The sequence below is a fragment of the Natator depressus genome, chromosome 1 (assembly GCF_965152275.1).
Source record: "Natator depressus isolate rNatDep1 chromosome 1, rNatDep2.hap1, whole genome shotgun sequence".
In the NCBI taxonomy this organism is placed as follows: Eukaryota; Metazoa; Chordata; order Testudines; family Cheloniidae; genus Natator; species Natator depressus.
Window position 1 is genome coordinate 117,570,318 of NC_134234.1, and position 15,216 is coordinate 117,585,533.

The 15,216-nt window shown below is 41.8% G+C and overlaps 1 protein-coding gene across 3 annotated transcripts in view; it reads left to right on the forward strand.

Annotated features, from left to right (window-relative positions):
• REV1 (REV1 DNA directed polymerase) overlaps positions 1-15,216 on the forward strand; it is a 93,206-nt gene that overhangs the window by 53,517 nt on the left and 24,473 nt on the right. For all 3 annotated transcript variants that reach the window (XM_074965064.1, XM_074965072.1, XM_074965081.1), the window contains 5 exons: positions 6,456-6,628; positions 8,734-8,836; positions 10,147-10,312; positions 10,939-11,141; positions 13,671-13,904. In XM_074965064.1, coding sequence (XP_074821165.1) covers positions 6,456-6,628; positions 8,734-8,836; positions 10,147-10,312; positions 10,939-11,141; positions 13,671-13,904 — 879 coding nt within the window. The remainder of the gene's footprint in view (positions 1-6,455; positions 6,629-8,733; positions 8,837-10,146; positions 10,313-10,938; positions 11,142-13,670; positions 13,905-15,216) is intronic.

Here is a 15,216-nt window from a genome sequence, read left to right on the forward strand (position 1 = left end):
CAAAAAATTCTGCATCCCTCCCAAACAGGCAAACTTTCTGTTTCAACATCCACAACCCAGCTCCGTGGGTAGTTGATGTGGTTAATGCATGAGGCAAGCAGCATCACACCAAGTCGACCCATATGATTGTGATTGGAAAAAGCTACCTTTCTATGAGAGGAAGGCATATTTGTCAGCGACATTGCAGTTTAGAGTCTCAAACTACCAAGCTTCCATGGCCAAATATAATTTTATTAATTGTGGGAAACTCAATGCATTTCTGGAACATTTACTGGAGACACAAAAGGAACAGTTTCAGGCGATTGTCAGAGAGGGTCAGTTAGTAGCCAGAACGGTGTTACAGACTGCACTGGACGCAGCCGATACAATGGCCTGTTCTGTCTCTATGGCACTGGTAATGAGACAGTCTTATTGGCTACACTTTTCTGGGTTGCCCAAAGAGCTGCAGACTACAGTGGAAGATCTCCCATTTGAAGGGCCCAAGCTCTTTGCGGAGAAGATACTCTTCTCTCCGCACCTTGAAGGATTCCTAGGCCACATTATGCTCCCTGGGAATCTACTCTGCGGGACAGAGCAGATATAGTTCTCAGACATAGCATAGGGCATGACCTCCTCAGTAACCACACTCAGCACTATTACAAGCCACAACGTAAGAGGTTCAGGGCTCAGAAGCAGTCAGCACCGCAATCTGTGACCTCTCAGACTGCCTCTTCTAAGCACTTTTGATGGGTTGGTCGAAGGCCCGAACAACTGTACTGCAATGTCAGGTGCCATCTACACACCTGTCATGCCCCTTTGGAAGTTGCCTGGCCCTCTTTCCCAGCAGTTGGGAGAGGGTCCTCTGCAACAGATGGGTCTTGGAGATTATTTCAGAGGGTTATGCCATTCAGTTCACTTCCCTCCCCAATTCCCTCCCTCCTTCCTTGTCCCTCTTCAGGGACCATTCTCATGAGAACCTGCTTTGCCAGGAAATAGATCATCTGTTACACTTAGGGGCCATAGTACCAGTCCTTGCACAACTCAAGGGCAAAGGGTTTTACTCCCTTTATTTCCTGATCTCCATGGTCAAGGGAGTTTGAAGGCCCATTCTAGATCTAAAAGCATTAAACAAATACATGAAGGCTCAGAAGTTCAAGGTGGTTATGTTAGCAGACGTTATTCCAGCTCTAGAGCAAGGAAATTGGGTTTTGGCCCTCGACCTACAAGATGCTTACTTCCACATCTTGATACAACCATCACACGGGAGATTCCTATGGTTTACTTCCAGCAGGACCATTATCAGTACAGGGTGCTCCAGTTCTGCCTCTCATCTGTACACAGAGTATTCTCCAAGGTTCTCTCTGTTGTAGGGGCCCACCTGTGAATGCTGGGCAATGTGATTTACCCATACAGTAACTCCTTGCTTAATGTTGTAGTTATGTTCCTGAAAAATGCAACTTTAAGCGAAACGATGTTAAGCGAATTCAATTTCCACATAAGAATTAATATAAATAAGGGGCGTTAGATTCCAGGGAAATTTTTTCACCAGACAAAAGACTAATTATATATATATAACACACACACACACACTCTACGTTTTAAACAAACAATTTAATACTGGTACACAGGGATGAGGATTATGAATCTTGGTTGACCTGGTGAAGTCAGAGGGTGGGATATTTCCCAGGGAATGCCTTACTGCTAAATGATGAGCTAGCAATCAGCTGAGCCCTCAAGGGTTAACCCATTGTTGTTAATGTAGCCTCACACTCTACAAGACAGCACGAATGGGGGGCGGGGGGGGGGAATAGCATGGCAGACAGAGACGCACACCGTTTGTGTAAGAGAGAGAGATGCACATTGCCCCTTTAAGTACACTGATGCCACTCTAAGTACGCTGCCTTTTAAGTAGATCAGCAAGTTGAGACAGAAGCTGCTGCCAGGAAGCTCCCTCCATCCTGAGTCCTGCCGTGCTCTATGGAAATAGCCTAAGCGGGGAGCATGGGGGAGGGGGACACCCTGACATTAACCCCTCTTTCCCCCCACCCCCTGCCCTTCACAGCAAGCAGGAGGCTCCGGGGAGCAGCTCCAAGGCAGAGGGCAAGAGCAGCACACAGCAGTGAGGGGAAGGACAGCTGAACTGCCGGCAATTGATAGCCTTCTGGGCAGCTGCTGCACAGAGAACTTAGGGGAACGGGGAGCTGATGGGGGGGCTGCCGGTCCACCCTGGTTCCAAGCCCCCACCAGCTGGCTCCAATGGACTGCTCTTCCTGCAAGCAGTGAACAAAGCACGTGGCTGCCAAACGATGATATAAGGGAGCATTGCACAAGTTTAAACGAGCATGTTCTCTAATTGATCAGCAATGAAACAATGTTAACCAGGATGACTTTAAGTGAGGAGTTACTGTACCTAGACAACTGCCTCCTCAGGGCTCCCTTGTTTCAAGACGCTGTACTTGCCATCCAGACGACATGCGCACTTTCATGCTGCTGGGTCTACAGCTCAACTTACAGAAATTGACACTGACCCTGGTACAACTGGAGTTTATCAGCGCCGACCTCAATGCAGTACAAGCGAGAGCCTTCCTTCCGCTACACAGACTCACCACTCGGACTAGTCTCATGCAACAGTCCAGGCCAGCCCTCAGACATCAGCCAGAAACTGCCTGCATCTGCTGGGTCATATGGCAGCATGCACCTTTGTCACCCCAAACGCTGGATGTTGATGACATGTCTTGAGATGTGGCTCACTTCTGTATATTCCCCAAACAGGGACAGACTAACCAAACTGATATCACTGCCCTCCACAGTAAAGCACTCCCTTGACTGGTGGAGAGATCCATCCAATGTCCGAGCAAGCATTCCCTTCGTGCAGCCGCCACCAACGCTGACTCTAACGACAGATGCCTCCCTAATAGGCTGGGGAGCTCACCTACACGACCATAAGGTTCAAGGCAAATGGTCTTCCACAGAAGCAACCTTCTATATCAGTCTTTTAGAGCTAAGGGCCCTGTGCACACTTTCTGCTTTCATCAAGAACACCTATTCAAAGGTCATGATGGACAATATGACCTATATGTGTTACATAAATCGCCAGAAGGGAGTGCCAGATCTCCCTCCCTCTGCACGGAAGCACTCAAATTTTGGAATTGGTGCATCCACCACAACGTGCTCATCTCAGCTGTCAATCTACCAGGGATACAGAACGTGACAGCTTACAGTGTGTCGGAACTTTTTTCACAACCATACATGGGAACCAAATTCAGAGGTGCTTCAAGACATATTTGCCCTTTGGGGCACCCCAACTACAGATCTTTTTGCTACTTACCGGAACAAGAAATGTCCTTGTTACTGATCCAGGGCTGGCCTGGGGAAACATTCTCTGGGAGATGCCCTCATCCTCCCATGGGACAAGGACCTCTTGTATGCCTTTCCCCCATTTCCTCTTCTGTCCAAGGTTCTGTTGAAAGAGTCAAAGTGAGAGTTATTCTGAGTGCCCCTTCCTGGCCAAGACAATTCTGGTTCCCTTACCTGACACAGATGGCAATACTTCCTTCGGGTTCCTCTTCAGCCCATTCCCCACCTGCTCTCTCAAAGCAACGGGCTGATTCTTCATCCCAACCTGTGGGTCCTCCACCTCCTGTCTTGGCTCCTTCTTGGTTCCAAGACTTAGAGGTAGAATGGTCTGACTAGGTGAAAGACATGTTGCTTCACAGCCAAAAGTCAACCACTCGACAGACTTACCTACGAAAATGGAAATGATTCCAAGTTTGGTGTCATTCTGAGTACACATACCCAACCTCAAAAAGAAAAGGAGTACTTGTGGCACCTTAGAGACTAACAACTTTATTTGAGCATAAGCTTTCATGAGCTACAGCTCACTTCATCGGATGCATTCAGTGGAAAATACCGTGGGGAGATTTAATGTTCTCTGTGTATATTCCTTTTCTTTTTGTGGATACAGACTAACACGGCTGCTACTCTAATACCCAACCTTGTCTTCTCTCCCTCTCATTTTAGATCTCAAGAGGTCAAAACTCTGAGCTCCCTTAAGGTACATCTTGCAGCCATAACGGCTTTCCGCCATCTGGTAGATGGTTACACAGTGTTCGCTCACCCACTGACTCATAGATTTCTTAAAGGCATTGGGAATCTCTTTCCACATGTGAGACCACCCTCTCCAACCTAGGATCTTAACCTCAGAGCTTTGACTAGACCTCCCTTTGATCCCATGGCAACTTGCTTTCTCTTACACCTGTCCATGAAGACAGCATTTCTAACTGCCATTACCTCAGCTAGGAGCGTAGGAGAAATAGTGACCTTCATGGCACACCCAGCATATGCTGTCCTTTTTTAAAGGCAAAGGCTTTTTAAAGGCTGCATCCCAAGTTTCTCCCTAAAATTGCCTCCACTTTCCATATGAATCAACAGATCCATCCTCCTGGTTTTTTCCCAAAACCACACTGTGACAACAGGGAGGTGATTCTGCATATGCTAGATATTAGAAGAGCACTAGGATTCTACTTGCAGAGGACTAAGGACTTCAGGAAGTCACCTAAACTCTTCCTTTCATTCACGGAAAAATCTAAGGCTCCACCATATCAGCTCAAAGACTATCCAAAAATGGGATACGTACAAAATGGGAAATGACTGCCTAGGAAGGAGTACTGCAGAAAGGGATCTGGGGATCATGGTGGATCACAAGCTAAATATGAGTCAACAGTGTAACGCTGTTGCAAAAAAATCAAACATCATTCTGGAATGTATTAGCAGGAGTATTGTAAGCAAGACACGAAAAGTAATTATTTCGCTCTACTCTGCGCTGGTTGGGCCTCAACTGGAGTATTGTGTCCAGTTCTGGGTGCCACGTTTCAGGAAAGATGTGGACAAATTGCAGAAAGTCCAGAGAAGAGCAACAAAAATGATTAAAGGTCTGTGAGGGAAGATTGAAAAAATTGGGTTTGTTTAGTCTGGAGAAGAGAAGACAGAGGGGACATAACAGTTTTCAAGTACATAAAAGGTTGTGACAGGAGGAGGGAGAAAAAATGTTCTTCTTAACCTCTGAAGATAGGACAAGAAGCAATGGGCTTAAATTGCAGCAAGGTGGTTTAGGTTGGACATTAGAAAAAATTTCTTGACTATCCAAGTGGTTAAACACTGGAATAAATTGCTTAGGGAGGATGTGAAATTTCCATCACTGGGGATTTTTTAAGAGCAGGTTGGACAAACACCTGTCAGGGATGGTCTAGATAATACTTAGTCCTGCCTTGAGTGCAAGGGACTGGACTAGATGACCTGTTGAGGTCCCTTCCAGTTCTATGATTCTATCCAAATGGGTCTCAAGTTGCATTAATCACTTTTATCAAGGGCTCAACCTGTTGCTTCTGTCTGGAATCGTACACACTTCACGAGGTCAATTTCTACATTGGTCGCATTCCTTAAAGATGTCCCTATCTTGTAAATCTGCAGAGCAGCAACTTGGGCCTCTGTCCACACTTTCACAGATCATTATGCGATGACTGGAGATTCAGCCTCCGCTGCCGTCTTTGGCTCCATAGTACTCTCTATAGTAACCACCTCCACTCCAAAGCCTCAGCCTTCCAAAGAGGATATTGCTGTGAAGTCACCTACAGTGGGACTACTCGAAGAGGGAGTTACCTTGTGCAATGGTTCTTGGAGATGCATGTCCCTGTGGGTGCTCCATAACCTGCCCTCCTCCCCTCTATTTCGGTGTTCCCTATAAGGGACTCTGTGTAGAGAAGGAACTGAGGGGGGTTCACCCTGACAATGTAGGTAGCCTTGAAGCAGCATGGGAGGGAGAGCACATGTGCAGGCTGAACTGACACCACTACCTAAAATCTCTGATTAGAGGTGCAGATAAGCTTACAGTGGAGCACCCATAGGGAAACACATCTAGAAAAACTATCATTACTGCACAAGGTGAGTAACTTCCTCTTTTCAGAGTTCGTACTAGTTGTCATCAAAATCTCTTGAATAAAACAACTTGAAGTTTGTGCATCAGGCTGTTCTTAAAATGACTCTACAAAGAAGTTGCACTTTTTTGTAGAAAAATAAAACTAATTTTTCAATGTTCCACATCTCAAAAGTGTGTGATTTACCTCAGATGTTGCCAAAACATGCTCCTCTGACTACAAATGACAAAATTATATGAAATTTGTATCCTCAGATTTGTCATACATTAGTATAGCAGTATGCATGCAATGAAAATTCTCCTTCTATTCAGAGGCAAAACAGAGCAAGTTAAAAAAGACGCTTTTACCTATGAGTTTTCTTGCTGTAGTCAGTTGGCTGTGCTCTTTTTTATTTTGAAAATCTTTATAGTGTACCCTTTAGTGCCAAAACTACATGAAATAAATTAACTAAAGTACTTTTTTAATTTTTAAAGACATTTTAGCTCTCTACATCAGATACATGACAGAGAGTGATAAAGAACTTTTTTTTCCTCTTCCTTTTAGCCTAAGGAAGCAGAAGCTTTCCTTCTGAGTCTTTCAGAAGAAATCCAACATAGACTTGAAGCTGCTGGGATGAAGGGTAAACGATTAACTCTTAAAATAATGGTCAGAAAGGCTGGGGCCCCTGTAGAACCTGCAAAATTTGGAGGCCATGGAATCTGTGACAACATTGCCAGGTAACCTTGCATAGAATTAAAAACTTATCAATATGTAGGTATGGACCCACTTCTGCAGCGTGCTGAGCCCCGTGAACTCCCAGTAAAATATAAAGGGCATTAAAGATGCTTTTTGCCTTGCAGAGTTGGACTTTATATAGTATCTATAACTATATAATAGTTGCAGTAGTGTTCTCAAACTTCCTATACATTTTGCTTAATATTGTCCTAGGTGTTCTTGTTTTCCTATAGAAACATGACTATAGGATTTTCATGGAAAAAATGTCTTAAATACATGTCCCTCTTACAATCTTAGAGGAGTTTAGAGACTAATATCTCTCCTTCCAGTCTCCTTTAGAAGTAGAAAAGGAACTTCATTGTGATGGTCTTGAAATAAGCTGGGGTGGTTTGGTCTGCAAAGCCTTCCTGAAAAGGCTTTGTCAGTCAAAATCACTTTTGGAAGAGCAGCTGGCTGCAAATACCGACCTTGACACAATTCTAACAATTGTGCGTTAATTTTCTTCAGCACTGTGGTACAGTCAGCAGCACCAATCAGAGCACCCCAGTCTAATCTTTGTGATGTTCAGCTTCCAATAAATCTTTTCAGGGATTCCAGAAGGCTAATTACAAACCAAAAAAAAAAAAAGCTTTGGTGAGGCTTTGCTTTTTTCTTGTTTGAAACAAGAAAATAATAATTGGTAATACTTACTGACACACTACTCCAGTATGTAGCACTAATTGCCTGCCACATATCTATTAAAGTGTACGGTTCCTTGAATTTAGCAAATCAAAAAATGATTTTTTTTTTATTTTTTTTTTTGTTAAAAGTCTACGATAGTACACTCTCAGACTGATTTCGGAGACGTATACACAGAATAAATACTAATTTTTTTATAAAAGGTGACCTTGAGAACATCCACCTTTTTGTATCATGCTGAAAATAAGATTAGATCTAAGAGAAGCTCTGGCACCCGGTTTATGTAGTAAAACTATCTGATGTAATACTGTTGATATAGATAGAATGCAGTAGGGTTTTTCCAAAGCTAATAGTCTCTGTTAAGTCTGTTCAGTAAAGTAAAATAGCATGCTGTGCAAATGCTTTACACAAATCAATTATTACTGCTTAGATTTGTCCCATAAGAAAAGTATTAGTACTGATCCCTTTCATAGATGTATTGAGCAGTAGATCTAGAGTTAGAGGAGGAAATAAAGTAGAAGTGAGAAGCAGCGAATCAATCATCAGTCTGAAAACTGAACTCATCCAGGATAAAAATGGAGAATATGGGAGGAGAAAGGAAGGGGAGCCAAATGTGTCCAAATTAGAAAGAAAGGACAAGGAATATTAAAAACAATAAATGACAGCTGCACTTACAGAAAAGGAGAGGAAAGGTGAACAGAATATACTTCAGAGGTTAGAAAGTTGTGAGGCATGTTTTTTATTATATGTTTTATTATTAGCACTTACGAGCTTTAGTCTTGGACTAGCAACCAATTGTATTAGGTGCTGTACAAATAGAAAATAAAAATATAGTCACCGCACCAAAGAACTTACAATCTAAGTATAAGACAAGACAATAGCTAGATACAGACCAAGCAACAGAAACAATGAGACAATATTGGGAGAAGATAGTAGGTGTTAGATGAAGCAGGAGTGGGAAAGAATGAGCTTGATGCCACCAGTGCATCCTTCAGGGTTTGAAGGAAAGAAGACTGAAACTGAAATAGTGTAGTTACAGACTCCTCTACACCTCTGGCTGCTATATATGTATTCGGATGGTTTCAGTAAAACCTTGGTTTCTCACCTATCAGATCATTAATGTTAGTTAATTATTGAGGACAAAAATGTTTCTCCCTTCCTCCCTATAAACTTAATAATCCAGAATTTTTTAAAATTGCCTTAGACTGGTAATAATCTCTCATAAGTATTGATTTTAATCAATGTTTCTATAGTGTATTTGTCCTAGTTTTCCTAAAAATTATTATTCCAATTTTGTAGACTTAGAAATTACTTTCCTCCATGGAATCAAGTAGTAGATCTTTCTTTGAGATGATGTCTGGAATTAATATGTAAAGTCTTTGCAATTTTGTAATGCATCTTTTCTTTAATTGTATTTTATTCTTTGCAGAACTGTAACTCTTGACCATGCAACAGATAGTGCAAAAGTAATCGGGAAAGAAACACTAAACATGTTTCACACAATGAAACTGAATATATCAGATATGCGAGGGGTGAGTTAATAAAACAAAGAGTTCAAGTTTCTGTTTTTTACGTTTCCTGCTCTACATGGATATATTTTATTAACTTTATTAGGCTGCACAGATTTGGATTGACATTAACAGGGTAATAGTTTCACTTATGATAAAGTATCAGACGGGTAGCCGTGTTAGTCTGGATCTGTAAAAGCAGCAAAGAGACCTGTGGCACCTTATAGACTAACAGACGTATTGGAGGATAAGCTTATGGTCCAATACGTCCGTTAGTCTATAAGGTGCCACAGAACTCTTTGCCACTTTTACATATAATAAAGTACAACTTGACTATTTGTAAACTGAGTACACTTAATTTAGTAATCTTTTTAGAATAGAAATGTGGAAGCCCAAACAGGCCATTTTTATAGAGAGAGGTTTCACAGTTTAATATCACAATTTCAGCTAAACTAATTGGCAGTGAATAATTTCCTAGCTATGTAAACATAGAAAAAGTCCTAGCAGCCATCCACCCACCACTTATTTCATGCTCGGTGTGGCCTGTCGTACGCTATCTCAGGATTTCCTGTCCAAGGTTTTAGGAAAGTTGGAGATAAGCCTGCAAATGGTACCCAGGTGCACCATTGAATTGGGCAAAATAATTTTTAAAAATACTTCTGCTGTTTTGTTTTGGATATGATTTTGGACTAAATTAAAGGTGAGGAAAGCTTTTCTAGGCAGGAAATGTATCTGGTAGAAAATGAAAGTATGTTTGTTTCTATTGCACTTTGGGGGAAACCCTGCCCTTGTGCACTTGGCATGGACCTTCACCGTTCATCTGATATTCAGATACTGAAGTGGTAAGTGTAGTATAGATTAGATCAGTGAATTGGGAGAAAAAAATAGTATCCCTCACTCGATACATCTTTCAGCTGTCATGGGTACTTCTCTGAGTTAGTATAAATTTCTACTCCTGGTTGCAACATATATACTTGTTTGAGTTTGGGGAGTTTGTATAATTTAGTAAAACCAATATAAGTTATATAAATTGTTCATATGATCCTGTTGACACACACTTTTTCTTTACTTTACCCCAGAGAAATGAAGAAGGGTGGCACTTTTGTAATTTCTTAGCTGTTGACTTGGGGGGCTGATTTTATTTTTAGTGCCTGCAAAATATTTTTCCTCTAGTAGTAGGTGGATGGTTTTGGTCAGGCGGGTTGGGAGAGTTTATATATTTAAAAAAAAAAAAAAAAACTCCATAAAATTTGTTAGTTTAAGTTGCCCTTATTTGTTACTGTTCTTGGCTTTGTGATTAGAAATAAGGATACAAAATGTGTTTTTGTTTTGAGGTTGGAATTCAGGTGCATCAGTTAGTTCCCATCAATAAAACCACTTCAGCTGTTTCCTCTCGCTCATCAGTACCATCTGGACATTTACCTGGGGGATCACATTCAGTTATCGATCTTCTACATGTTCAAAAAACTAAGAAATCTTCAGAAGAAGAACATAAAGAAGGTCAGTAACTACTTTTGCTAAACAATCTGTTTCAACTTGTATTTAGTTGTGATGCTCTGAGTACATTTCCCAGACCTGAAGAAGAGCTCTGTATAAACTGGAAAGTTTGTCTCTCTCACCAACAGAAGTTGGTCGAAGAAAAGATATTACCTCACCCACCTTGTCTCTCTAATGTCCTGGATTGACACAGCGACAACAACACTGCATGCTTTTAAACTGCAATGGTCAGTTGTATTTTGGGTTTGTGATCATATTGGCTTCCTTTAAGACACAACTCATTTTAATTTGATTTTGCGTCTGAACATTTTTAACAGAAATTCATTTCAAGTTATGTAAGCAATAAGACTTTGTGTGCATGTTTTGCTGCTCCATCCCACCTGAAAAAGAGGGATGTATGAATTAGTTTAGAATCGGAACTTCTACAAAATCTTGAAAAGATAGAGGGATAATTAAGGTAGATATTTAAAGTAGAAAAAGGTTCTCACTAACCATTCCCATTATTGCACAAACTACCAAATGTTTTTCAGTAGAAGCATAGGGTAACTAAAATTTCCTACCATGTGAAAAGTAAGTTGTTTTTGAACAGTTAAGAGAATTTTTCTGTATATTGTTTTCTACATTTATAGTATTTGTGGCTGCTATGGATCTCGAAATATCGTCTGCATCAAGAACATGCACTTTTCTGCCATCTCTCACTACCCATCTGACATCTGGTCTCAATCCCATTACCAGCAAGGCTGAGTCTGCAGTCAAATGGAATGGTTTACACACTCCTATCAGCGTAAAATCAAGACTTAATTTAAGTATTGAGGTTCCTTCACCTTCCCAGGTAAATGTGAGGAGTACAGAACTTCTGATACATATTTGTTTGTAATTACTGTACAGGAATGCAGTTCCTATTTTTGGTGGTAAATACCCAACAGGAAAAACTGTCATCCTTCCAGTATTTTTCTTCCTTTTTACAGTGTCAGAGAATGGAACTGGGACTAAAAAGGAGAAGATACTCTGAGATCAGAGTATTGAATAGATTACCCTTCACCCAGCAACTCTAAAGCTCTTTAAAGAAATACAAACCTTGGTTTTAAAAATCATGACGTTCTGAAAACTTAACTCAGAGTTACGACACTTTTTTTGTGTTAATGCTCGTATATAATAAAAATAGCAATACTCTGTTAGGAATTTAAATATGTATTTTTTTAATTCTATAGTATGTGCTGAGCTTTAATTCTTATGTTATTAATAGGGACTGTTTTCCATATAGGCTAATTACTAATGAACTATTAAAGGGGACTTTTACAATGTACCATTTATGTTTTTCATGAAGGTAGCGCTCTTAAGCACTGTTAATATCATTTTATTAGAGTCCTGATATTCACACTTGCTCATCCTAATACCTGACTAGAGCTAAATAAGAATTCTGCTCCTCACAAGGATACACTTGTGTTACTAATTAATTAGTAACACAACTAATTCAAAAGGTTCAAATGATGTAATTCAGATTTTGCCATGTTAATTTTGTTTACTATATTAAACAAAATAAAAAAGTAATAGAATTTGAAAAGCCCCCTTTTCTTGTACTATAATTCAGTATGCTTAGAAATGGTTAGATTATTCAGAAATTCAAAATTGTCCCAATGAACCAAAGCATAGAAGCAGATGTTGCTCTCCTTTTATTCTTTCCAACCTCATTTATGGTGAAGAAAATAGACAGGGACCTAACAAAATAAGCTCCTATATTTAATGTTATATTTCCTTTTGTTGATAAAATCCTGCAATTATATACCCCTGTGCTGTGCCCTGGGTATGAGATTTTAAAATTTCTCTTAAGGATAATCAGTAGAAGAAAGCATCTGGAATACTCCCCTGAAACCTGTATTTGCAGCACTTACCAGCAAATACAGTATTTCATTCTGTACAGATTGCTATTTTCCTTTCATTTTAGAGACTTTCTTTTTGTTCTGTATTTGTACAGAGCCTACAACAGTGGTGGGCAACCTGCGGGCCGCATAGTGCCCGTCAGGGTAATCTGCTGGTGGGCCGTGAGACAGTGTTTACATTGACGGTCCACAGCTCCCAGTGGCCCTATGGCCTGCACCACTTCCCCTAGCTCCCATTGGCTGGGAATGACGAACTGTGGCCACTAGGAGCTGCAGGCGGCCATGCCTGCCGACGGTCAATGTAAACACTGACTCCTGGCCTGCCAGCAGATTACCCTGATGGGCCACAGGTTGCCCACCACTGGCCTACAAATACAACAGTGTAGTCCTTGTCCATGTCTGGGTCTCCTAGGTGCTACAGTAATAATAATCTTGAGCAACATGGATTCAAATCTACATTTAAGATGTTCCTGTTGTGATTATCAGTCATACTCTCTGTCACTCAGGGAGCTGCAATTAAATATTTCAGCTTTTGGAATCTGATGCACCATTTCATTTGTTTGATGTTAGTAATTTTATGTTTTATGGAAATCTACCCCTGGGACCAACTGTTGAGAACTGACTTGATTATTGAATGGTGTTTATGGTTTTGGGGGAAAAGCATATCCTAAATTTACTGACTGTACTAACAAAACCCATGTTACAAATATGGCAGTGAGAAGTCTGATCTTGTGGTAAATACACCAGATTAGTAACACCAAAGTAAATTGGAGCATATATATAAATATCCTGGCACTAAACTGAATGATCGCTCAGTTGCTGTATTGCTGAATGATCAGTCAACTGCTTTAGACCAGATAGAAGACTTATGTTCAAATCAATATATATGTTGCCAATATTTTATTCATATTAGTTATTTAGGATTATAATGAAGGTTAGATGAATGTGAAGGAAAGTTTATATAGGATTTATATTTACTATGTTAAATATTATTTGTAAAAATACAAGACTAAGCATTTATGTGTACTAACTTAATTTTGCCTTTTACATAATACAGCTGCTACAACAGGGGTTCTCAAACTGGGGGTCAGGACCCCTCGGGGGGTCGCAAGATTATTACGTGGGGGGGTCGCGAGCTGTCAGCCTCCACCCCAAACCCTGCTTTTCATTCAGCATTTATAATGGTATTAAATATATTAAAAAGTGTTTTTAATTTATAAGGGGGGGTCGCACTCAGAGGCTTGCTATGTGAAAGGGGTCACCAGTATAAAGGTTTGAGAACCACTGTGCTACAACATTCAGTACTGTCAGATTCCCAAGTCAGCTTGTGTATACAAATTAGGATGTCCATTCTTGTGTTTTAATTTCTTCTAATTTCAGTTTGTAAAATAAGTACTGTGACTCTTTTTAACTGTTTTTATGTTCTTATGTTCTTGGTTCTCCAAACATCTAATGACCTTTTTATTTTATTTTATTTGCAGTTAGATCAATCTGTCTTGGAAGCACTGCCATCTGATCTCAGAGAACAAGTAGAGCAAATGTACGCAATTCAACAGGGAGAGACTTATGGTGATAGCAAAAAAGAGCCCATGAATGGGTGTAACAATGAGTTTCTGCCACAGCCAGTTGGAACAGTTCTCTTACAAATACCAGACCTCCAAGAACCAAACAGTGATGCAGGAATTAATGTAATAGCCCTGCCAGCATTCTCGCAGGTAGAGTTTACTCTAAAATAAGTGGGTTTTAACATGGTATCAACAAATATGAGCTTTGAATCTGTAGAAATAAATAGTTAACAACTTCATTTGTCCAGGCAAAATTATTAGAATTTGTGAGTCAGTCAGATCCGACCCATGGGCCACTAAGTACTGGCCTCTGCACCTTTAGAATTTTTATCCTGGACTCAGCAAAATCTATAAATGTTAAAGATTTATAGTTGCCAGTATTTCTACATCCGTGTCTTGAAAAGTTATTTTTTGTTGATGATGATGAAAAGGCTCTGCATTTATCCCTCATTCTGTAATAAAATGAGATGTATGAACAGTTTTTTCCTTGCACTGCAGCTCTGTTACATTGCACTACCAGTGCAAGGCAGTCCTAAAATCAGCTTAGCTAGCCACTGGAGAATCACCCCATTAGAGATGAATCTTTTTAAGACATAAAGCTAGCGTAGTAGCTCCCATGCCACACATGTGCCTGCCAGTTTAGTGTGTGTTTGTCGGGGGAAAAGGAGGCGTGACAGGAGTTCCCATGGGTCCCAGCAATTCCCAGATGCCATATTAGTTGCTTGAGGCTACTGAACTGGTGCACAGCAGGACCGGGATTCGGGGAGTGCAAAAGTGGTTTATAGCAGGGGTGGGCAAACTTTTTGGCCCGAGGGCCACATCGGGGTTGCGAAACGGTATGGAGGGCAGGGTAGGGAAGGTTGTGCCTCCCTGAACAGCCTGGCTCCCTCCCCCATCCGACCCTTCCTACTTCCTGTCCCCGACTGCCCCCCTCAGAACCCCCGTCTCATCCAACCCCCCCTGCTCCTTGTCCCTTGACCGCCTCCTCCCAGGACCCCCCGCCCCTAACTGCCCCCCAGGACCCCATCCCCTATCCACACCCTGCCCCACGACAGGCCTCCCACTCAGGACCCCCAACCATAACTGTCCCCCCAGGACCCCACCCCCTATCCAACCCCTCCTGCTCCCAGGACCCCCGGACTCTACCCCCATCCAAGCCTCCCTGCTCCCTGTCTCCTGACCACCCCCACCCTCCGCCCCATCCAACCATCCCCTGTCCTGTGACTGCCACAGGACCTCCTGCCCCTTATCCACCCCTGCCGCTCCCTTACCATGCCGCTCAGAGCGGCAGGACAGGCTTATTGGAAAGCCTAGGAAGTGGGCGTGCGCTAGCCATGCTGCCCGTGCAGCAAGCTGAAGCTGCAGGGTAGGGGGGACCGGTGGGGAGGGGCCGGAGGCTAGCCTCCCTGGCTGGGAGCTCAGGAGCCAGGCAGGACAGTCCCACAGGCCGGATTTGGCCCGC